The 23,175-nt window shown below is 39.3% G+C and overlaps 1 protein-coding gene across 5 annotated transcripts; it reads right to left on the bottom strand.

Annotated features, from left to right (window-relative positions):
- Positions 1 to 593: 593 nt before the first annotated feature.
- Positions 594 to 17,676, bottom strand: LOC120107015. 5 transcript variants are annotated; one of them, XM_039120162.1, is made up of 13 exons: positions 17,365 to 17,668; positions 16,792 to 16,857; positions 16,102 to 16,370; positions 15,945 to 16,019; positions 15,785 to 15,865; positions 15,546 to 15,681; positions 14,791 to 14,887; positions 14,533 to 14,599; positions 10,251 to 10,349; positions 6,617 to 6,715; positions 2,869 to 3,023; positions 1,963 to 2,064; positions 594 to 1,119 (listed from the first exon to the last, which is right to left on the bottom strand). In XM_039120162.1, exons 3-13 carry the CDS (start codon positions 16,102 to 16,104, stop codon positions 1,008 to 1,010), a joined length of 1,026 nt encoding a protein of 341 aa, XP_038976090.1. In that variant the 5' UTR covers positions 16,105 to 16,370; positions 16,792 to 16,857; positions 17,365 to 17,668; the 3' UTR covers positions 594 to 1,007. The 5 variants fall into 5 exon arrangements, with proteins under 5 accessions (XP_038976090.1, XP_038976086.1, XP_038976088.1 ...); XM_039120158.1 differs by having other exon boundaries at positions 15,785 to 15,843; positions 17,365 to 17,665; XM_039120160.1 differs by having other exon boundaries at positions 6,617 to 6,706; positions 15,785 to 15,843; positions 17,365 to 17,663.
- Between the last annotated feature and the right edge of the window lie 5,499 nt (positions 17,677 to 23,175).

The raw sequence follows: 23,175 nt of genomic DNA on the forward strand, positions 1-23,175 counted from the left end.
CAGCGCAAAACCCCACAGAAGTAAAGGCACAAGTGCACATAATGGTGGACCACTCAGGGATGGCCTCCTAGTCTCAATCTCTCCTAATACATTATTACACTTTTTCAGATGTTCAGTTGTTTCTATTTCTTTCTTCTCTCTTTTACTTAGGGATGGCCTACTAGTCTCAATCTCTCCTAATACATTACACTCTTCCAGTTGTTCAGTTGTTCTATTTCTGTCTCTCTTCTCTCTCCTAATTAGGCTTCTCTTTCCTTGTCTAGTACTTAATAAGGATCCTATCCACTCATCAACCTTCCCTTTCTTTATGTTTTCCTTTTTCCTTTCTTAAAATTCTCTTTTAGCCTTTCTTCTCTGTTAATTAAACATGCATCACACATGCATGCATGCTAATGTTTATGAAAAGAAGCTTTAGTAATTAGCGCAAAGGAGAGACCTACAACATGCAAACCAAAATTGAGAGTTGGGTAAATTAACCTTAGACAGCTATTTGTTTGGGAATGAAGCAGATATAGAACCAAATAGCTCTTGAAAAATAAACACAAATAAGGAATAGTTATTCTTGGGAAATTTACACATGCCAAACATAAATATTTAAAAGGAAAGCTATCAGGAGATATTCCTGTTAGGAAGCCTTTATTTATGCCTGCCTTTTCTTAAGGTACCAAAACACCCTCACTGCTCATCCTAGAATTATTCTAGAAATTCTAGCCAAATAAAAATAGGAAGAGCTTGTACAATGAGCAACAAGGTTTTTCTTTTAAAAAAAAGAAAAGAAAAAGAAAAAGAACAAGAAATAACAGGTTATTTCTTCATTGGTGAAATGGAATCATTTCTGTCATTTATTATCTACATTTTATGTTTCAAAAGACTTGTAAATAAGAGATCCCTCGCACATCCAATGATCTACCTCACAGTGGTATGCAAAACTGTCACCCTTTCACTCGCTGTATGCATCCAACTTCTCAAGGCTGGTACTCTTCTGCCTTTGTCTCCTCCAAAATTTTCTACTGACAGTTATCCTCTTTCTTCCATGAAGCATCCAATGGAGGAAGTTGGTAGTCATCCGGTTTCAAAGCCAATGCAAAATCTGGCAACGTTGGTGCCGTCTGAAGAATCCTGCATAATTAGCCACCACAGCAACTTTTACTAGTATGTCTTCGTAGATAGCCAACTCAGACTTCAACATTTACTGTGTCACAAATAGCTAATGCCACAATTGTCGAGTTTACAACAAAAATAAGCCATTAAGGAACCAAAATTATAAGAGAGAGAGAGAGAGATGTTTCTAGTTTACAAGTTCAGGATCTGAATATTATCACATTCACCAGCTCAAGCATTCCTAAATAATGTTCTTCTCACAGATCCAAGCATGTGGTTTTAAGACGATGCACTGTCAAAACCACATCAGTTTTTATCAATTTCATGGTTCAGCGCCATTCCATCGGGATTCAGAGAAAACATGTAAAACAAAATATTTTCAATAACAAAGAAACAAATTTCAGAAAAAAGAATTTCACAAATAATATTGGATCATACATTTCAGACCTAGTAAATACAAGATCTAGAAGATATTGGCATATATTTACACCGGGTCACAAAATTTGCAGTCAGTGGGGGAAAGTGCTATGGCATTGGATGTACACAGGCTGCAAAATCAAGTTAATATATGAATATACAAGACAAATTGTTGACTCTGACAAATCAGCCCCAAAAAAGGAACATCTCAAAAGAATGCAAAGAACCACATGGATGGTGTCATGCTAGGGTGTGAAATTCAAGTGGTTGTCCACTGCTTTATTCATGAAAGAACCTTGACAAAGGGCAATTAACTAATTATGGAATCAGAGCTACAAGCACGTACCAGTAGAGGTCATGCAATACTTGCAAATATTGAAGTTAGACAAACTATTATCACCATATTTCAGCAAAAGATCTTATGTCAATTTTTAAGATGGTTACCTTTCTTGACTGTAGAGATCTCGATTGATTTTAACCTTGCTTGAGGCATCTTTGGGGATCTTCTCGGAAAGGTACTTCATAGATCCCCACAGAGGAGGAATCCTGTAAAGAGATCAGTTAGTGAAGACTTGAGTATGTTACAGGAATTATGATAGTTTACCAAAGTAGTACTTCACCAAGAGCAATTTCTTCCACTCAATTTTGACCAAGGTATTTTATATATAACTAAGTCAAAAATGAAGCAATACAGGAATTCTAGATAAGAGACAGAAGCAACTCAGCTGTTGATATAAAGAAGATGGAACAGTTATAACATTGTTTAAGAACTTAAAGCGCCTAGCAAGGCAGGATGTTATTTACAAGGCATCCTGACTATAAAATGAGATAGTATTCTGAAAGACAATTAAGTGATTTGTATTTAATCTTCCATTACATGGAAAATAATTTGATTGAGTCTTGGTTGGTCGTGTGTCTTGAGATACTTCTAAGAACATTGCTATAACAATGCTACAGCAAGGGCACAATTCACTTTCATGAGTCAGTAATTTACAGGTACAACAAAATGAAATTATAATACAGAGTTCCATGCTAGAAGACTTAAAATCCACTCCATAATTTTGTTGATGGTAAGGGGAGGGATAAAATCCATTCGATTTATAATGTTAAAAGAGAAAGGACTGAGAAGTTGATTTTTTGGGGGGGACAACTGAAAATTTGATCAAACATTGTATGGACGTCGGTATGGATTAAGAACATGTTTGCTACGATATCTTCCTGCTATAAAACAACCAAAAAGATTACCAAGGAAAAAATGACACTTGCCATCTTGTAACATTGAGCATCTAAAAAAGGGGGGAAAACAAAATTGAAGACTGCTCAATGAAGGTAGGCCAATGATAAAATTACCTGGAGATAGGAGGCATCAGATTGAAGGCCGCACAGGCTTTCTTGCTTTCTTTGAGAAATTCCTCAGCCGCTTGCAGAGCAGCTACAGCCATTCCATGGGATTTCTCTGTTTTCCCCTCATCAAGGATCAATCCATGGTAATAATATGCAGCAGCCTGGTAGATAGAAAAATATATGTAAAACATGTCGAATTCTGTAGAAGTATTAAATTACAACAGGAAGATGCAGATATAGATTTCCTCAGGTTTCCTAATGCATTTAAGCACTGTTTTAAGCAGACTCTCTGTCTCCCTCTGTGTGCGCGCATGCGAGAGAGAGAGAGAGAGAGAGAGAGAGCATTTCATATCCAACTTGGTGTGTCTTGGGACATGACAGAAGATATCTCATAATTTTCTAATTCTAGGAGCATCCAGAAAAAGCGAGAGAATATAAATTATACTTCATAAAATACAAAATTTCCCCTGAAAGATTAATATACAGTTCATGGTATCAGCAATATATTGTTCCAATTTATTGATCTTATATGGTGGTTTTATTATTTTTTTCTATTCAGATTATAAATTTGTTAACCATATTTTTAACATTTGGGTGGCATGTGGTGACCCAAATGGAATCACCATGGTGATCTTAGATTACCAGTGATCCTCATCCTGGGGTAAGCTGATCCCTGATGAATTAAGATCATGCATATGGTATGCTATGTTCCGGTGCTTAAAGATTCCCAATTATCCATGAGTAACTTGTTTGGTTTGCCTTGGAAATCCAAGATCATTAGCCATATAATATCAAAACTACCCCTAATATATTTTATATATTTGCACCTACTAAAGAGACTTCTCAAATAAATCATAGGAAAATAAACATGATTGGCTGGCAGCATGTCTATGCAATTTATATGTAGAATTGTTTGGACAGACCACTTAATTTGACAGTCAAATTATTAGTCCTATATAAATATATTAAGTGTTATTATAGAATTAATATTTCATTTATACTTATATTATATTATTATTTTAATATTAATATTATTTGATTAAGAAAATAAGGCAAATAGAAGTAATATTTTAAATAACTTCATAGTATAAATGTAAAGTACAATAATATATTTTTATTTTTAATTATAAAAATATAATTGAATAATATGATAATATATATCATGCATACTATCAGGGCCGGCCCGAGCCCTAAGCGACCGAGGCGGTCGCCTAAGGCCCTGGGCCAATGGAAGGCCCCAGGAGGCTGACCAAAAGGAAGCAAAGGCCCCATATAAACGGGCGGGGGCGGCTCAATACATTCTGGGGCCTAAGGCGAATCCAATGAACGAGGCCTTTTTTTAATAATATTTTTTTAATAAATATAAAATACTTTAAAAAAATATGAAAATAGATAGCTATCAAGTACACTATTTCAACAAAGATACGAATCTAACAAAGATAGACAAGAAGCCTTTTCAATTTAATATAATTCTTGAATGGAAGCACATAAAAGTAATTACTCTAAATGAAGGGCCATGAAACTGATTAAATAACTGAGATAATGCTTGGCAATACTGTTTACCATGTCAAGCAAGAGCCGAATAGGAAAAGGTCATCCCATGGCAATGGTCAAGGTAAAGAAAAGAATTTGTCCATAAAGGAACCTCTCTATAAGAGAAAGTAGGGTCATTATGGGAAATTCACTCCATCTAATTAATAAAAGTCCCATCCCACCATCTCCCCTGCAACATCACGGCACAACAGCCATTCAACCCCCTCCCTCCTTTTCTCTCTCGACCACCCAAGAGGGGAGAAGAAACCGAGAGGAAAAACAAAAAGAATCTCCACCCTCCAAGAAGTCCATCTCCAATCCCCCTATCTTTCTTCCGGATGGCCCAGCTGGATCAGGAGTAATGTGAGGGAAGGAAAACCAAGACCAAAACCAAAAAAGAGAAGGGATGAAAGATAAGAGTGGCTTCAGGCGTCTATCAAGCCAACCAAATCCCTCCTCTCTCTCTCTCTCTCTCCCCACCCAAAACAAAACTATTGTCCCCAACTTCCCAAATTGCCCCTCTGCAGGCCAGGAAACTCTCCACCGTTGGAGCGGGGAAGACTCGTAGCCAGCTCCTGATCCCGTTTACAGGGCCAGCCCGAGCCCTAGGCGACCGCCTCGGTCGCCTAAGGCCCCGGGCCAATTGAAGGCCCCAGGAGGCTGACCAAAAGGAAGCAAAGGCCCCATATAAACGGGATCAGGAGCTGGCTACGAGTCTTCCCCGCTCCATCGGTGGAGAGTTTCCTGGCCTGCAGAGGGGCAATTTGGGAAGTTGGGGACAATAGTTTTGTTTTGGGTGGGGGGCGAGAGAGAGAGAGAGAGAGGAGGGATTTGGTTGGCTTGATAGACGCCTGAAGCCACTCTTATCTTTCATCCCTTCTCTTTTTTGGTTTTGGTCTTGGTTTTCCTTCCCTCCACATTACTCCTGATCCAGCTGGGCCATCCGGAAGAAAGATAGGGGGATTGGAGATGGACTTCTTGGAGGGTGGAGATTCTTTTAGTTTTCTCCTCTTGGTTTCTTCTCCCTTCTTGGGTGGTAGAGAGAGAAAAGGAGGGAGGGGGTTGAATGGCTGCTGTGCCGTGATGTTGCAGGGGAGATGGTAGGACGGGACTTTTAGTAATTAGATGGAGTGAATTTCCCATAATGACCCTACTTTCCCTTATAGAGAGGTTCCTTTATGCACAAATTCTTTTCTTTACCTTGACCATTGCCATGGGATGACCTTTTCCTATTCGGCTCTTGCTTGACATGGTAAACAGTATTGCCAAGCATTATCTCAGTTATTTAATCAGTTTCATGGCCCTTCATTTAGAGTAATTACTTTTATGTGCTTCCATTCAAGAATTATATTAAATTGAAAAAGCTTCTTGTCTATCTTTGTTAGATTCGTATCTTTGTTGAAATAGTGTACTTGATAGCTATCTATTTTCATATTTTTTTAAGTATTTTATATTTATTAAAAAAATTATTATTAAAAAAAATGGCCTCGTTCATTGGATTCGCCTTAGGCCCCAGAATGTATTGAGCCGCCCCCGCATACTATATTTCTACCCACATCACCCTTGATCTTGGGGTCATCACCCCATACCAAAAGCTCCCTTAAGGAAAAGAGATCATCCACAATCACCAAAGCATGGACAAAAGAGTTTTGGATTTTGTTAAAGAACATCTCTACAATATTTCCCAGAATTATTCATAATCACGTAAGACAAAATATCTAATTTACATCTGATTATTTTACAACGTGAAAAATAAAAAAGAAAAAGGTGGTTTACTGCATCTTCTCTAATTTGATTCCAGGCACTTAAACTAGACAGAAACAAGAACCTCTATATCATATATATGAGGTCAGTTTTCTTAAATCCTGACGATTTTTATGTTTATACTATTAAGTCTTCAGATAGACTCAATTGAAGTTATCTAGTTCTTAATTTTGTTTACAAACTAATATATGTAATGAATATTTTAATCTCGTTAGGTATTTAGAGTTCTGAAGTGACATGTGACATATCAGTCGATTAAGATCATCATCTCATTGTGGAACATGTTCTGGCAGCACTGAACTCTGACTAATATGTGTTTTAAAGCAATAGAAGCAAAAGTAAAATTTAGTAACACAAGAACATTATAAACCATAACCTTTAAGAACTATTCATGCAGAGAAATGCTTAAAATAAGTTTATAGGAACAATGAAAAGAAAACAGAAGTGGTTGTCATACCTTTGCTTCAACATATTTCCACTTCACAAAAAGTTGATGTTTCTTCCCCCAGCCATCAGAGAAATGAAGTTGTGATATGTTATCATGAGCCTGTGTAGACTAGAATGAGCTCAGCCACAAGAGAAACATTTATATATATATATATAGATAGATAGATAGATAGATAGATAGATAGATAGATAAAGTTTGGCACCTAAGAACAAACTTGACCTATTTAACTGTTAAAAAAATTAAAAAGAAAAGGCAAGGTAGCCAGAACAGCATGACAAACGACCTAAAATTTGCATATCAAGTATGTCATCGGAAGAGTCGAGAGGCTGCAATTCAGGTCAGGGAGCAATGATACCTTGTGTGCCTGGCAGCAAGCACCAATCAGGAACAATGTAATATCGGTAAAGTGTAGCTAAGTTAGACTTCTTCATCTAGCTCTATGTATAAAAATACAAAAGCACAAAAAATGGAAGCAAAGCAACACTTGCAACATGAAACATTTATGATTCAAAGCAAGTAAGATGTCAGAGTAAAAAACAAGCAATTCATCTCAGATTGATTCTAATATAAGTTACAAATTGAAATTTATCAAAGATTCACAATATTTATAGAAAAATGTGGGAGGGAACAAATCCATGTTCCCAGGTAAATATATAGATCCTACAGTTGAATCCACAAGCCTCGGTTCCGATGCTCAATTAACCGCTATACCTACAATACTTGATGATGAGGTCAATAACAATGTTCTCATGATGAAGGCACACAATTATGGCTTCAATGCGTCTCAATGAGTGATTGCAAGACATTCGATCATTCGTTAGATGGTGCAGCATGCTGGATGTGGAAAACTGGCAAAGAATGGATCATCATACTGACAGATGTCACATACGAAGTGATGTTCATCAATGACTAGGCTTCTGGATGCTCTCTCAAATGATAAGCCGCAGTTAGATCCAGTGTTTGTTGGTTGATGGATCATCAATAGCATGATCTTGCTGAACCTCAACCCTGAGATCTTCAAAGATCAATCCTCAATCTCTATAAGTTCTTCCATTAGAACTTCAATGTCATAACTCAAGGCTAACAAATTATTGTTCAGAAATTATCCTGAAAAATGAATCCATAAATTTTGAGCACTCATTTGCCAGATCTTCTCATATCACCTATTTTTCTTCAATTTGGGGTCCCCCTCCCCCAACTCTCAACTTTATAAGAATTTAAGGTAGCATGCTCTCCATATGGTCAAACTAAATGTCTATGCTCTATTGTGACTCTTGATGCCAAAGCAACTTCTGTTGTCGAAGCAATTCCTCATGTAAACAGAGCCACGCCTCATGTTATTGAAGCTATCTTCACAGACCACAACCAACTTATCACCACACATTGAAGACATTTTCTTCTCGTGAGCCACAAGAAGTATCTTGTCATTGCGATGCCAATCTGGTGCAGAAATGATACTAACAACTAATTCCATGGCATCGTGCAAAACTACATTTATCTGATAACTACAACATTTGCAAATATGAAAATTCAGATTGTGGCAGAAAAATCTGAGGAAACAAGACCATGTTTCCGGGCTAGCTTAACCACATTCTTGAGGCAGATTTTCAAACCTTAGTTGATAAGAAATCCACCTAAAGGAAGAATAGGACAGAAGGGGAAAAAACTAAGAATTCATTACTTCGGATCAGATATATTGTTTATGACCATTTTCTTGCATATATAGGCTCTGATAATTTAAATTCTATGAAACTTAAACTTGCACTTAGTCACTAAATAAATCCCAGCTTGTAAATCAAACTTGTAACTAAATTATTAGAAAAAATGTACAATGAATGGTCAAAACAGCCTGGGGGGCTAGGGTGGCATTATTAAAAATATTAGAAAAATGCTTATTAAAAATATCATTGTAAAAGAAAACAGAGAGTTGTTTTTCGACTTTACAATCTTAAAAATGAATTCATCTATCATAGTAAGCTTGCGAAAATATAAATAAAATATTGAATAGTAAATAATAAAAATCAAAAATATACATGTCTCAGAAGCACATAAATGAAAAGTAGAGTCAACAATTCATGAATTGAAATCAACAAGAGAAAAATTGAATTACTTGTAGATCTTTATAACATTTGAAAAATGAATAATAGAATAAAAGGTGAAATTTAAATTGTTGTCTATGGTGGTGATGGGGTTAAATTGGGCAGGCATTTAGAGGTTTAAAAGGAATGTGCCTCCCCACCCCAGGACACCTCTTGGTTCTACCATTGCCTTGTGAGGATCTGTGCATGCATGCATCGAGTCCCATATCATTGTGCACTGGGGAAATCTTGTGTACTTATATTGGGCCAAGGAACTCAAGTAATAACTTCCTAGCTAGCCTGTCTAGGTGAGGTCCTAGGTCATCACATCTCTACAACCCTAATACAATCCTAGGACATGCAAATCATGAAAATTTGGTCAAAACAAGTGTTACCTGGACCGTTGCATCAAACATTTATCAGTTAGTTGGATACATAGCAGAGCTTTTCGAATGAAGTAAGCTTGGCTTAAATTGCAAGTGAGACAATTTACCAAAATTTCTTGAAACAACAGACTTTTTCAACAGAAACTTCAAGAAAAACATTAGATGAATCTTAAATGTCTTTAAAAGCCCATTATAATGAGCAATAAGAGCAAATAATTGAGTGCAAAGCTGAGAGGCCAAACACTTTTGGATTCTTAATTATGACCTACCAAAATCCAATAAATACGGGTGAAAAAGAAAAAGAGAAGCAGCATGCAGTCATGATATTTATTCACATTCTTTAAAATGTTATGCATTCTAGAAAGATCTAGAATTCAAACAAATATTCGACTTTTTACCGGAAATCTTCATTTTGAATTATTAACTATAAGAAACATGGAATTTTGTTCCAGCAATAGCTCAGCAGAAATATTTCACTTCCTTTGTCCATTAAAAAAGGAACATTTATTTTATAAACTATTGTAAATTTTCATATAACAGCAAGGACTATTAGAGATTTACAAAGATTTTTTTCTTTTTTCATATATAAATACACGGAGAAATTTGAAAATCAATCTAGTTGAGGTGAATGAGTGCGGGAGAATGGTGTCAAGTGCTGACAACTAAACATGGCAATAACTGGATAGGAGAATGCAGTGCAAAATTTGGCAGCCTTGTGTGGAGCAGTTGCCAGAAGCCAAGAAGAACAGGACCATCTATTCTTTGTAACTAATAAAGAAGTTGTCGCTAACTATGTTACCAAATAAAATGCACAATAAAAGTTAACAATTCAAAAGAGTGGAAATTTCTTGACAAAACTAAATTTGCAAGCTAACTATTAAGCATGAAGTGGAGAATGAGGGTGAAAGAGAAATGAAGAGGAAGAAAAGAAATATAACTAGAACTGAATATCCTCATTTTATAGTGATCAAACTATAAACTAGATATCCTTATATATTGATAGAATGCAAAAAGTAAGAAAAAGATGGGAAAAAAAAGAGCATGAAGTTATAAGTGAATTAATCAGTTTCATAGAATCAACCCAACAAAATATGAGAAAAGAGAATTGAAAACATTAAGGAATGAAGAAAAGGGATGTCAAGAAAGAACTGATCACGTAGTTAAAGAAAGTATCGGTACCTGATGCCAGTACTTGACCATCTCACATGCTAACCGGCGTTTAACTGCTAGTGTGGCCTTTGGACTATCAATTGCCATCCCAAGTTGAATATCAACACCCTATATTATCAACCATGGAAAGATCGAAAAATGTGAGATCGGTGAGACTGATGAAGTGATTTTTGCTTGACTAGGGTTGAAATTGAAAAAAAAAAAGCAACAGATACACATGAAAAGGATCCTCAGTCCATCTGATTTTTACAAGTATCATAGAATTGTATGAGTGCAATTGACTGTTAAATGATATTCAAGAAATGAAAATATATATTCAGAATTTTTTCGCATCAAAAAGAAAACCTTGCATACCGTGCATCGTGAACAACTAATAGAAATTGAATACTAATAATATGCAGAAGCAGAAGCCATTGTTGTGTCTTTTTTTTGTACCAATAGTATACAGAAGTCATTACTGTGTTTTATTTAGTGAAAGACTATTACACTCAAAGAAAGGATTCTAAACTTCAATTTCTAGTACATCGGAAACTTAATACATGGTCCTTTCTTCGACCGAACTTTAACATGCAGCCCTTTGACCACTATCCTTTAACTTTTAGTACTGCACACACTTATATGGGATTGACACACACTTGTACTTATATTGTACACACCTATACTAGTTTTTGCACGCAGTTATATTGTCCCTATGCACTGTTATATTGTCCCTGCACATACTTATAATTGTGTGTACACAGTTATTTATAACCGGACACATATTGGGGGATGTGTGTACAGCCACTAGGGACAGGGAATTAAAGAAACTATGAAACTTGGGATAGATGTTAAAGTAACAGTCAACAAGGATTAAAAGTTATAGTCCCGTCAATGGAGGGACCGACTATCAATTTACTGCATCATTTTTATATGAATCTTAGTTTGCTCAAGTAGCCATTTTTGCTATATCACGTGTCATTGAAAAAATATGTACATAAAACAGGGGTAAATTATCATTCATAAAAGTTGAGAAGTTAGCGAGAGAGAGGGGAGAGAGAGAGAGATTGGATTCTTGGTGTTAGTCATCATTGAGATCTTTCAAAAAAAAATCACATCATAGGACTTGGTATTTAATTGTTAGTTTGTAGTTTCACGTCAATTAGATACATAAAGTAGAGAAAATTACAAGAACCGCCCTGAGATTAGAGGTAAATTACACTTACACCCAAAAGTATGAAAAACCTACGCTGACACTCCCACCTTCACTGTCTGGAGTCCACAATGTTTTTCATGTTTCTATGTTAAGAAAGTATATTCCAGATATGAGCCATGTGGTAGAAGTGGCTCCTTTGCAGCTTAGAGAAGATTTGACATATCCTGAGCAGCCTGTACGTGTGGTTGATAGAAAAGAGCAAGTATTGAGGAGGCACACGATTCCTTATGTTAAGATCCAGTGGAGCAATCACTCAGAACGTGAAGCCACGTGGGAGCTGGAGGACAAGATGAAGGAAAAATATCCGGACCTTTTTGCAAGCTAAGGTATGTTAAATTTCGAGGACGAAATTTTTCTAAGGGGGAGAGAATGTGAGACACGGGCTGAAGTCGGCAGCCCCTGCCGACTTCAGTCCCATTCAACCCCCTGAGATTTATTTTTATCCAATACTTCAACCCATAACTTAACAAAATGTTAGTCAAACAATTAACTTTAAATGGGACCCAAATGCCACGTCAAAAAAATTTGAAAATGACCCAAAAAAACCTTACAAAAACCTTCCTGGGGTTTAGGTTTATTATGCTTACACCCAATATTTTGTAAAACCTACACTTACGGTCAAGGTTTGCTGTACCGGTCGGTACCGAGCGTACCGTACCCGTATCGATGGGTACCGGTATCGGTACACCAATGTCGGTACGCTTGGCGTACCGCATACCGTACCGTACCGACACTCGGTACATCTATACTAGTGCGGCACTGGTACAGGGTTCGGTACCGGTACGGCGAACCTTGCTTACGGCCATTTAAAATTGAAAGCGGTAGCGAAACCGTTTATCTATTACAAAAAGTCAAAATTACATCTATAGAAAAATAAGGCTCCTCTATAGAAAAAAGTCAAAATTACATCTTTAAGAGTCTTCTTCTCTTCGACATTAAACGGCTAAAGGTTCTTTCCCACTTCGCTAGCCCACCACGAGCGTCCCTTCCCGACAAGTGACCAACAACAAGCTTGCTTTCCAACTAACATGTGACAACAAGCATCCTTCCCGACCAACCTCTGTCCTTCCTGATCAGATTTTGTTCTTGGTTCTCTGCCCACCAATCATAGAGATCAGAAATGCCGGTGTATTATTTACTGATTTTGAGTTCTACTTATCTTATACTATAGATATAATTTCTTAACATTGTCATTATGAATGAAGATTTATATATCTATATATATAGTTATAATAGCTCTGGCAGCCTATCATCAAAAAGATCCAAATCAGTACGTGCATGAAAACTCTTCTTTTTAGAGGGTACATCAGTTGCGGTTTCATAGCCTGGCTTGGACTATGGATAGGCTGGCTTACGAGACAAAACTCATGATGTTAGTTCCCTGCAGCAGAAAATTTTAAAGGCATCCACTTGCTTGAAAGATTTAGATTGCTTTTCCCTTGGCACATGGCTCTTTCCTTATAATTCATCAAGATCAAGCTCGGACCCATGACGTCTCAAGGTCGTTCTCCTTATTAGATGGATGTTATATTACTTAATGCTAATTTGATCATTTTTAAAAAAATTTCTGACGTGGCATTTAGTCCCATTTAAGTTAACAGTTTGGCTAACATTATGTTAAATTATGAATTAAAGTATTGGATAAAAACAAACCTCAAGGGGATAAGCATAGAGTTTTCCAACTATTAGATGTAAGTATAATTTATCCCTGATCTTAGGGGGCTTTTAGGAATTTACTCATCACGCAAGGGCAATTTTGACTTTTCATATGAGTAAACGGATTCACTAACGCTATTAATTTAATTGGGTGTAAGTGTAGTTTTACAAACTAGTCGATACAAGTGTAATAAACGTAAACCACAAGGGTTTTTTGTATTTTACTCTAGAATATTTATGTTCATTCTCAAACAGCAATAATCTAATGGGAAAACCTAATATATATTATAGCAAAGAATATGCAAGAAAAACACAAATATATACAGTCCTCCCTATGATAATAAACTTCAAATTGAATAAAATTCATAACCCACTTTCCAGTAACAAGCAGGTGCCTTAATCTCCCACTAACTAGGTTCAACTATCTATAATGACAATGTTAGAGTTTTAGTTCACAACACTTTAGTTGGCCTAGTTGGTGCTAACATGTTTCGCCAAAACAGGATAAAACCAAAATCAGTCAGCAATTTGGTTGATAGTTCTGCCCAGTTTCAAATGATTTGTCAATTTTAGCCAAATTATTTTAGTCTTCATTTTGGCTTTTTCCAGATTTCAGACAAAAGGAAACTGATATTTTACCAAGCATTAAAGTCTCTAAAGAACTGGATTTGTGTTGTTCCATAAATCAAGACAATGCAAACAGGATAGGAACTGTTACATTCACCTATTTGGTTCAAAATCTAGAAGACTGATGCACCTTTCTCAAAAAATTCATGTTAACCAAGAGATGCAAATTTGCAACATTAATAAGATAAAAGAAATCAAATGAAGCTTGTTCAGATGGTCCCTGGTAGGACCACACTTCCACAAGTAGTTGAGATGTTCCCCCATATCACTTGTTGCATGATAGGGGACTAGAATGTAGTGGTGCGGGTCTGACTTTAACCAATACAATTTCATACAGCTACAGTTCTAGAATGAATAGGCAACTAATACATTCCTAGCTGTGAAGTTTACCTAATCTTAATAGCATTACCAAGAAATAGGTTGCATTTCTAAACTAATTTAGGAAGATGGAGCTTTAGAAACAAAACCCTGTATAAGACACTACAGAAACCGACTATGTCATGCAATAACAATTTAAAAACCAATTTAACTTTTAGAGTAAAGTGACGCTGGTGAAGCCATTAAGGCACTGCAGAGAAGATCAGAAAAGAAGCAATCATGAAGCCCACTTTAGCTGCATGTGAGTTTTAAAGGAAAAAGAAAAGAAAAGAAATACAGTGGGGAAACCACCACCAGGGTTCAAAACCTGGACCTCTCCAAACCAGACAATGGTGCCAACCTGGCTGATTGGCAGCTATACCAAAGCTTGATCGATTCAATTAAGGGATTCAAAAATGCATATATATGCATGAATAATGTCAGAGAATAAGTCAGTACCTGACCCAAGGCCTGCATGGAGAGAGCTTTAAGCACTCCTTCTGCGAGGTCTTCTGGGAGATCTCTCCTGCACGTTACATAGGAAATAGAACCATTCGAAACATGCAAAACAAAATCAGTAGAAAACATTGTGGAATCTATAATTATAAACTTGTGGATATTCTTTAGAATGAGCTGTTCACAGACAATTTTCCACCAGATAACCAGACAAACAAGTTGCAGATGGGTTTGATGAGACAGGAACCCAAGATATCAAACCTGAGATCTTGAGGTATTTGAGGAAGAACATGCTGAATAGCGCAATCCAAATAACCTGCTGCCCTCAAGAAAACATCAACAGAGCTCCGTCTGCTCTCTGCAATGAAGGTTGCATTTAAAATGATTATTCATTTCAGTAGTGATCTATGTTGCATCAAGATGCCCCCACCCCCGCCCCACCCAACAACAATAATAATAATAATAATAATAATCAGCAATTTATACGTACATATGAAAATATCATCATTCATGTAATCTGAAACTACAAAATTTGAGAAGTTTCAGAGAATATGTTAGATGAACACCAACTTGGAGAAAAGGAATTATTTTGTTTGCATATATGACTGGTAATGTCAATTAAAGTTCAACAGGCTTCTTCTTCATGACTCAGTAAGCAAATATCCTACACCAACAGGCTACTTCTTCATGACTCATTAAGCAAATATCCTGCACTATCAACATAAATTAGGACCAATGGTTATCACTTCATTAGCATCAGGTTATTAGGAAAATTATGTGGGTTCAACCAAAAAATATAAAACTATGTGTTCAGCTGTAATTTTAGGTCATTAAGATGCAGACGATAAGAATTTGCTCAACCTCAAAACTAACAAAAGAAATGTTAATGTAATTCCTAAAAAAATCTCAAAAGCTGGTGAAAATATGCTCTGGCCCAATTCAAATATATACAAGGATAATAATCAGACAGATGATGATGCAGCATCTGTAGCATATGATCTAGTCTTAGTACCCACCTTCAGATACCCTTGGCTGATAACCATCAGTAGACGTTTTAGGAAGAAGCAACAAATTGGCCAGTGATAAACATATCACAGCCATCAAGTGTAAAACTGACAGCACCTCATACCAAGCGTTTGTCATGGCAGTTTCCTGCATGTATAGGGATCACAGTCAGCTATCTGTATTGCTTGTTCTTTTTTATGTGAAATCCATCTGCATGAGCATTGAGAGGTTAAAAGATACAGAGACACACCCCAACATCATCCTCCTGGTTAACCCAAACAAACCGTATCTTGTCTTTCAATTGACTACCTGTATAGGATAACTCAAGCAACTGTCTGACTAAATAAATATGCAATGAATATGAGAAACAGTGAAAGATCAAATATTTTCTTAGTAATCATTCAAATTACCATCCTCCACCAAACCCAGCAGTACAGGTAAGTAGTCCTCCAGAGCACGAAGAAGATCAGCCAAGGGAGAACCTCCTGCAGGCATGGTAAATATTGGATCAGTCATTATATCTTATGATCAAATTGAATCAACCCCAGGATTCCTAATCCCACAAACCATGTCGAGTAGCTGCTCTCCATCTTGGCTTCACTGCTGATGGTGCCTCCCGGGCAGCCATGACAACTATCCGAGCCCTCAGAGCTGAAAGTCGCTCCACTAGACTCTTTGATAAGCAGTCACCCAGTGGCTGTGAAAAGTCCACACTCTTAGGGATTCGGAATCCCGGCACAAACACAGCCACCTCCCCAATATTCCCAGGCCTTATTCTGTGTCCACCTGAATCTCTTGGTGTGGATACCAGGCATCCCATATTCTAAAACTTATTTCTGCCAACACAAGCTTAGTAACATGAGCAATAAACATATATGCAAAAGAAATGAAAGTCTTTCTTAAGATATAAGCACTGGTAGAGACCAGACACGATCAAGACCAAGAAAATAGGTAAGAGAGATGTAGAAGAAGATGATGGTCCCCAAAAATTAAGAGGATGCTGGCAAAACTGAATATACATCTGCGAGATAATTCACAAAGTAATGCGACACATAAAGAAGTATTTATGGTGAGCAAAGATGACACGGCATAAGACGACCTTACAGTCGGCTAACTATGGATCAGAATAATTAAATGCCAACCAACAGAAGTTTAGGTGAATCACGGGCAGCTTTTCTAGGAGATTCGATGAGACAGGTTTAAACTCACGAGCCCTTTTAGAACAGAGAAGCAACTTGACCCATTTAAAGTCCTCACCTTTCTTCTAATTCTTCTTTCCAGCTACCAGAACCTAAATCGAACACCTGGAACTCTGCTCAATCTCTGCATCAATGACTCTCAAGTCAGAGAACAATAGAAGGGGCGGGCGAGACACAAGTGGGGTAAAATAAATAAATAAATAAATTCAGAATACTCGTAAAGGTTGGTTTTCTCTGGTTTATGGCAACCAAAAAAGCGTAATAAAAGTGGGGCACAACTTGAGGAAAATAAGAAGGCAAACGGAAGACCAAAAGGGAAAGCGAGAACCTTTCCTGATTTCTTTATCACATTTTTGGCCGACTGAGGTCCAAAGGACTCCAAATACACTTATGTAAGTTGAGAAATATTGGAAGAATAATTCCGAAAACTAAAAAGTAGAATCCTTTATCCAGAAAAGAAACTGCCAAATTCTAACTACATATGGTTCTCACTCTAGAATGCGTGTCCTAGTAGAAGATCAAATGGGCTCACATCAATACGGAATAGAGAAAAATTGAGCAGATGGAACATGGAAACATTCAAAAGATCCATAAATAAATAAAAAAATACTAAGAGGAATGCGGTATTTACAACACAATCGGGTCTCATTTCTCGATTCGCTCAAAGCTACTAGGGAAGCCCCGGAAAATCCGTGATCGCGGCCGGAGGAGATAAGGAGAGAATTCTCCGAGGAACGGAAGGGCTTTGGAGGTAGAACCCTAGAAATGAAGGGAAACTTGGAGGGAGGACGAGAGCTTTTGGAAGCTGAGGTCGAGAGAGAGAGAGAGAAAGAGAGAGAGAGTTCAGAAGGCGCCCAAATGGGACCATTTGAAGGGGGCCACAGAAGTCTTTTCTGATGGAGGCGGCCACAAAAGTCACGCCCACATCCTTCTCATCTCAGGGATGGATGATGTCGGAAGAGAATCCAATTTGAGTCATTTGACATCCAAAGAAGTCCCTATGGTTCATATCCTGGTCGGTTTTTCCTTCTTTTTGTTGTTGTCCCCTTCATCCTTGGTATAAAAATAAATAAATAAATACACTCATGTTATTATGACCTCATGTCTACGTCTGTAGGGAGGGACCAAGTACACCACCAAGCTAATGACCAGTTCAACCGTGAAGCAGCATACACAAAGAAAAACAAAAAAATAAAAAACCCCCATGCACACATGTTTGTAATGTTACTTCGCAGTTGAATTGGTCCATCAGCTCAACAGTAATCTAATGAAACAAAAAAAGTTAACCATATTTAGATATCGGGGAACCACTTTGTAAACAAGTCATAAGAATAGTTATTTTACTAAACTTCTCTTTTCTTTTTGCTACTAAATTGGTATCCATTGCATGCGAGGGAGGCTATAAATACATATAAACCCCCAAGCAGAGCTTCTCACACCACTCATGAAATTTGTCTATGATAATTATGCTGCACGAGATTTGCATGCATGCTATGGAGAATGTTTGCATTGAGTAATAGTAGATAGCATGACCATGGATTTTGTTAATGTTCTAACAGATTATTTTACAACTTGAAATAAATTATGAGTTTGAAGTTAGAATAAGAAAAATGATCAAGCTAACATACACCACCGAAGTTTAAACTTTGGACCTCTCCAAAATTGGGAGCGGTGTCGAGCTGCGCTGAAGCTAGTTGGTTTGAATTAGCAAAATTAGGTTCCTTTGGTTCTCTCAAACTTTGATCCAACAAATATTGGATGCTTCAGATAACATGTATAATATTTGTTATAAGATTTATTGTAAATCTTGAGGCTGAAGTCTGACTGCTACATACATTTAGCAGAGTAGCATGAGAAACATGACAAAAAAGTTTGTGGGGCTATTGCCTGTGATTGTTATAATTGGTCATATTTTTTGGTCATTCAATTGACCCAAGTAAGATGTCAAGCTTGCAACCTCTGTCAAAGTAAGGGGTTACAATTCACAAATGGATGGGTACTTATCTTCTTCTTCTTCTTGGAAAGAAAAGAGGAAATTTCTACCTAGTTCATTAAGAAAATGACAGAAAAGGCATAAATCATTCCTAGCTATAAAATTGAGAAGCAACTATAAAATACATCAAAATAGGCAGAAAAAAATCAAATTTCAAACCAATATGACCCAAAACCTTAAAGACATTTTCCAGCTTAGCACCAAACTCAACAAGATAGCATTATCTAGTCAAAGGAATTTAAAGAAAAAAAAGAAAGAAATCAAATTTCAAACTATGCCAAGTCCATTATTTCCAATATATGTTGAAACATGATGTACTCAATACCCCGGACAAACTACTTAAGTCCATCATTGCCAAGGCTTAATGTTGATGGAGAAATACCACTGAGTTGCCAAAAAATTCCACTTAATTTCCTTGCACTTCTTCCTCATCCGATCTTCCTTCTATGTTTATATCATCTTTTATCAAACATTGCTAAGTTCATTAACCCTTAACAAATACCCAAAATTCAGAACCACTCTTCAAATTCCATATGTAATCCCTCTTCTTCCTATCTTTATTTCCCTTCTTAACTCAAACTGCTAATCTAATACAAATTTAAGCACATGATCACAATCATATCATTATAAACTCTTACTTTTACTTGAAACTCCCCTCCCAAATCCATTCCATTTTCTCCGCACCCATCTCAACAAAAAACTTAAAAACATATCCATATCGAACATACCGAAGACAAGGAACACCATCTCCATCGTAACATATTTATCTCTTCCAAACTCTTTCACAAAACATGCGATAGCTATGTATCTTATTAACAAGGAAGATGGATAGGAGACCTCCATACAAATTTATATTTTGACAAGATGTAAATTTCATGACAAATATGGGCCACTGTACTTAACAAATATGTGAACCATCATTGGTTCTGTTGAGGAAAAAATGGACCACCCCACAAAGCAAGACGGAGCTCATGCAGGCCGAGCTCATGCAGGCCGAGCTCATGCAAACCGAGCTCATGCAGGCCGAGCTCATGCAGACCGAGCTCAGAAGGCCGAGCTCATGCAGGCCGAGCTCATGCAGACCGAGCTCATGCAGACCGAGCTCAGAAGATCGAGCTCATGCAGGCCGAGCTCCGAAGACCGAGCCCATGCAGGCCGAGCTCATGCAGACCGAGCTCAAAAGATCGAGCCGACCTCAGAAGATCGAGCCCAGAAGGTCGAGCTCGTCGTCCACGTGCTGCGACCATGCCCTGCAACAGCCCCACCGCACCATGCTTCGCTCGCCAGCCATGCCACAACATATCAATCAGGGACCATACCCTTCTACGACTGTCAACAATTAATGCGCATGGTCTCCACGGATCTCCGGCTTACTCAAAATCTTAGGCCATCCACGGCAACCCATCGACTCATTCAACTACGTCCGGTCACCCACAACAACTCATTGGCTCCAGTCTCGTCCTCCACGGCAATGCATTAATTCAGATGACCATACTCAATCATGACGGTAACTCATTTAATTCGTCCGATCACATCACAGGTAATCCTGTATCCCTCCTATAAAAGAGAAACCTCTTCTTCTTGAAGGGGGATTATTCTTCTTCTTGATACTGATTTTTAGACTCCGATATACAACTCATCTCTCTTTCTCCACTAAAGCCCCCCTCTGACTTAAGCATCGGAGGGCCAGCGCCAAAAGCCCCGGCCACCGGCTTTTTGTAGGTCCCCCGGAGGACGCAGCCCGTCGACGCACCATAAGCACCGGAGCTCCGCCTTTTTGGCCAGTGGTCACCTCTGGGTCCAATTTTCAGCAACAGTTAGCGCTAGAGGAAGGGACCGAGTCGTGATCATGAGATTAAGGAGCAGAAGAGTCTCTAACACCTTCCGGCATCATGTTCCAAGCCCCGGACGCTCAGTCCAGAATCCACCACCAAGACCTCTGGTAGATCAAGTTCCATAAGTCCAACCTGAGCAGTTCGATGCGCTGGTGTAGCAAGCCCAAGCGCTAGCCATTGCAGTCCAAAGCCTGCAACAAGTGGAGGCCCCTCCTGTGCTGCCTCCACGGGTTCACGTTAAGCGGAGGAAGAAACTTTCACCCGAGCCATCTCAAATCAGGCATGGCTCCCGCTACAACGACGTGGGATGTGGGGGCAACCAGTGAGAAGTAGTAGCCCGAGTCTCACGTCAACGAGTTGAAGGGAAAGATAAATAAAAGCTGAAGCCTGGAGGAGGAGAGTTATGGAGTTTCAAAATGGGATTGTAAGCCTCTGTGGCAAAGGGTACAGTCTCATTTAATTCCATTGTCCTTCAAACTCTTCTGTCTTCCTGCAGCAAGTAAGAAACCAGCATGTACTTCCTCCTCATAGGTGCAATACCTCAGGATGGCGCTCGCGACATCGCTTTCCTGCAGAGCGTCGCTATCACCGAAGCTCCCACTGAGCTCAGAAGGACTTCGGCAGGCACGACCTCAGAAGGCTGAGCGTCAGAGGCCCCCCCCCCCCCCGGCAGAGGCATATCGCTAAGAGAACTCTGTGCAGGGGACAAAATCGTGAGGGGTGGTGCCTCCGCAAAGGCATATTGCTAAACGAACTCTGCGCGAGCTCCCAATCCCTAAAGCGGAAAATACCACTCGCTCTGAGCTGAGCTGCTCCAGCACTCTCTCATTCGAGAGGGGCCCCCCGCAGAGGCATATCGCTAAGCGAACTCTATGCGGGGGACAAAACCATAAGGGGTGGCACCTCCGCAAAGGCATATCGCTAAGCAAACTCTACGCGAGCTTCCGATCCTCAAAGCGGACAATACCACTCGCTCTGAGCTGAGCTGCTCCAGCACTCTCTCATTCGAGAGGGCCCCCCATAGAGGTATATCGCTAAGCGAACTCTGTGCGGGGGACAAAACCGTGAGGGGTGGCACCTCCGTAGAGGCACATTGCTAAGCAAACTCTGCGCGAGCTTCCGATCCCCAAAGCGGATAATACCACTCGCTCTAAGTTGAGCTGCCCTGCTACGTCGACCGCGAACCCAAGAGCTCCCTCGACCTCGGGTACATATCCAATGACGTCCCTCGAGCTAGGCTCGGGATGCCCTGCTGAGTTGACCACAAGCCAAAGAAGGTTGCTGAAGTCGACCTCGGAGCAGAGCCGCTTAGCTCAGCTTGGTTAGCTCGACCTGAGACACTTAGCTCCAGCTGAGGTATACCCTACCTAGCACATATATCTCCATAGACATTTGGCTATATTACAGGACTATCGACGATTGAACTACTTCCTTCGCTCGAGCCAAAAAGCAGCTCGAACTTGGAAGTCGGAACTGGACCACCCCATAAAGCAAGACTGAGCTCATGCAGGCCGAGCTCATGCATACCAAGCTCAAAAGATCGAGCTTATGCAGACCGAGCTCATGCAGGTCGAGCTCATGCAAACCGAGCTCATATAGGTCGAGCCCATGCAGGCCAAGCCGAGCTCATGTAGGCCGAGCTTATGCAGACTGAGCTCAGAAGACCGAGCTCATGCAGGCCGAGCTCATGCAGACCGAGCTCCAAAGACCGAGCTCATGTAGGCCGAGCTCATGCAGGCCGAGCCAAGCTCATGCAAGCCGAGCTCATGCAGACCGAGCTCAGAAGACCGAGCTCATGAAGAACGAGCTTATGCAGGCCGAACTCAGAAGACCGAGCTCATGAAGACCGAGCTCATGCAGGCCGAGCTCAGAAGTCCGAGTCGACCTCAGAAGACCGAGCCTAGAAAGTCGAGCTCGTCATCCACGTGCTGCAGCCATGCCCTGAAACAGCCCCACCGCACCATGCTTCACTCGCCAGCCACGCCACAACATATCAACCAAGGACCATACCCTGCTACGACTGTCAACAATTAATGCGCATGATCTCACGGATCTTCGGCTTACTCAAAATCTCAGGCCATCCACGGCAACTCATCGACTCATTCAACTACGTCTGGTCACCCACAACAACTCATTGGCTCCAGTCCCGTCCTCTACGGCAACGCATTAATTCAGATGACCACACTCAATCATGATGGTAACTCATTTAATTCGTCCGGTCACATCACATGTAACTCTGTATGCCTCCTATAAAAGAAAAACCTCTTTCTTTTGAAGGGGGATTATTCTTCTTCTTGATTCTGATTTTTAGACTTCGATATACAACTCATCTCTCTTTCTCCACTAAAGCCCCCCTCTGACTTAAAGCATCGGATTGTCGGCGCCAAAAGCCCTGGCCACCGGCTTTTGGCAGGTCTTCCGGAGGACCCAGCCCGCCGATGCACCATAAGCACCGGAGCTCCTCTTTCTCGGTCAGTGGTCACCCCCGGATCCAATTTCCAGCAACAGGTTCGATAATTACTAGTCAATGACTAGGCAGTTCTCTTTTTGAAAATGGAAAAGAAAGGAAAAACAATCCCCTAAATGGCAGGAAAATAACTAGCCATGAAGAGAA

This window comes from Phoenix dactylifera, unplaced genomic scaffold, assembly GCF_009389715.1.
Source record: "Phoenix dactylifera cultivar Barhee BC4 unplaced genomic scaffold, palm_55x_up_171113_PBpolish2nd_filt_p 000727F, whole genome shotgun sequence".
In the NCBI taxonomy this organism is placed as follows: domain Eukaryota; kingdom Viridiplantae; phylum Streptophyta; class Magnoliopsida; order Arecales; family Arecaceae; genus Phoenix; species Phoenix dactylifera.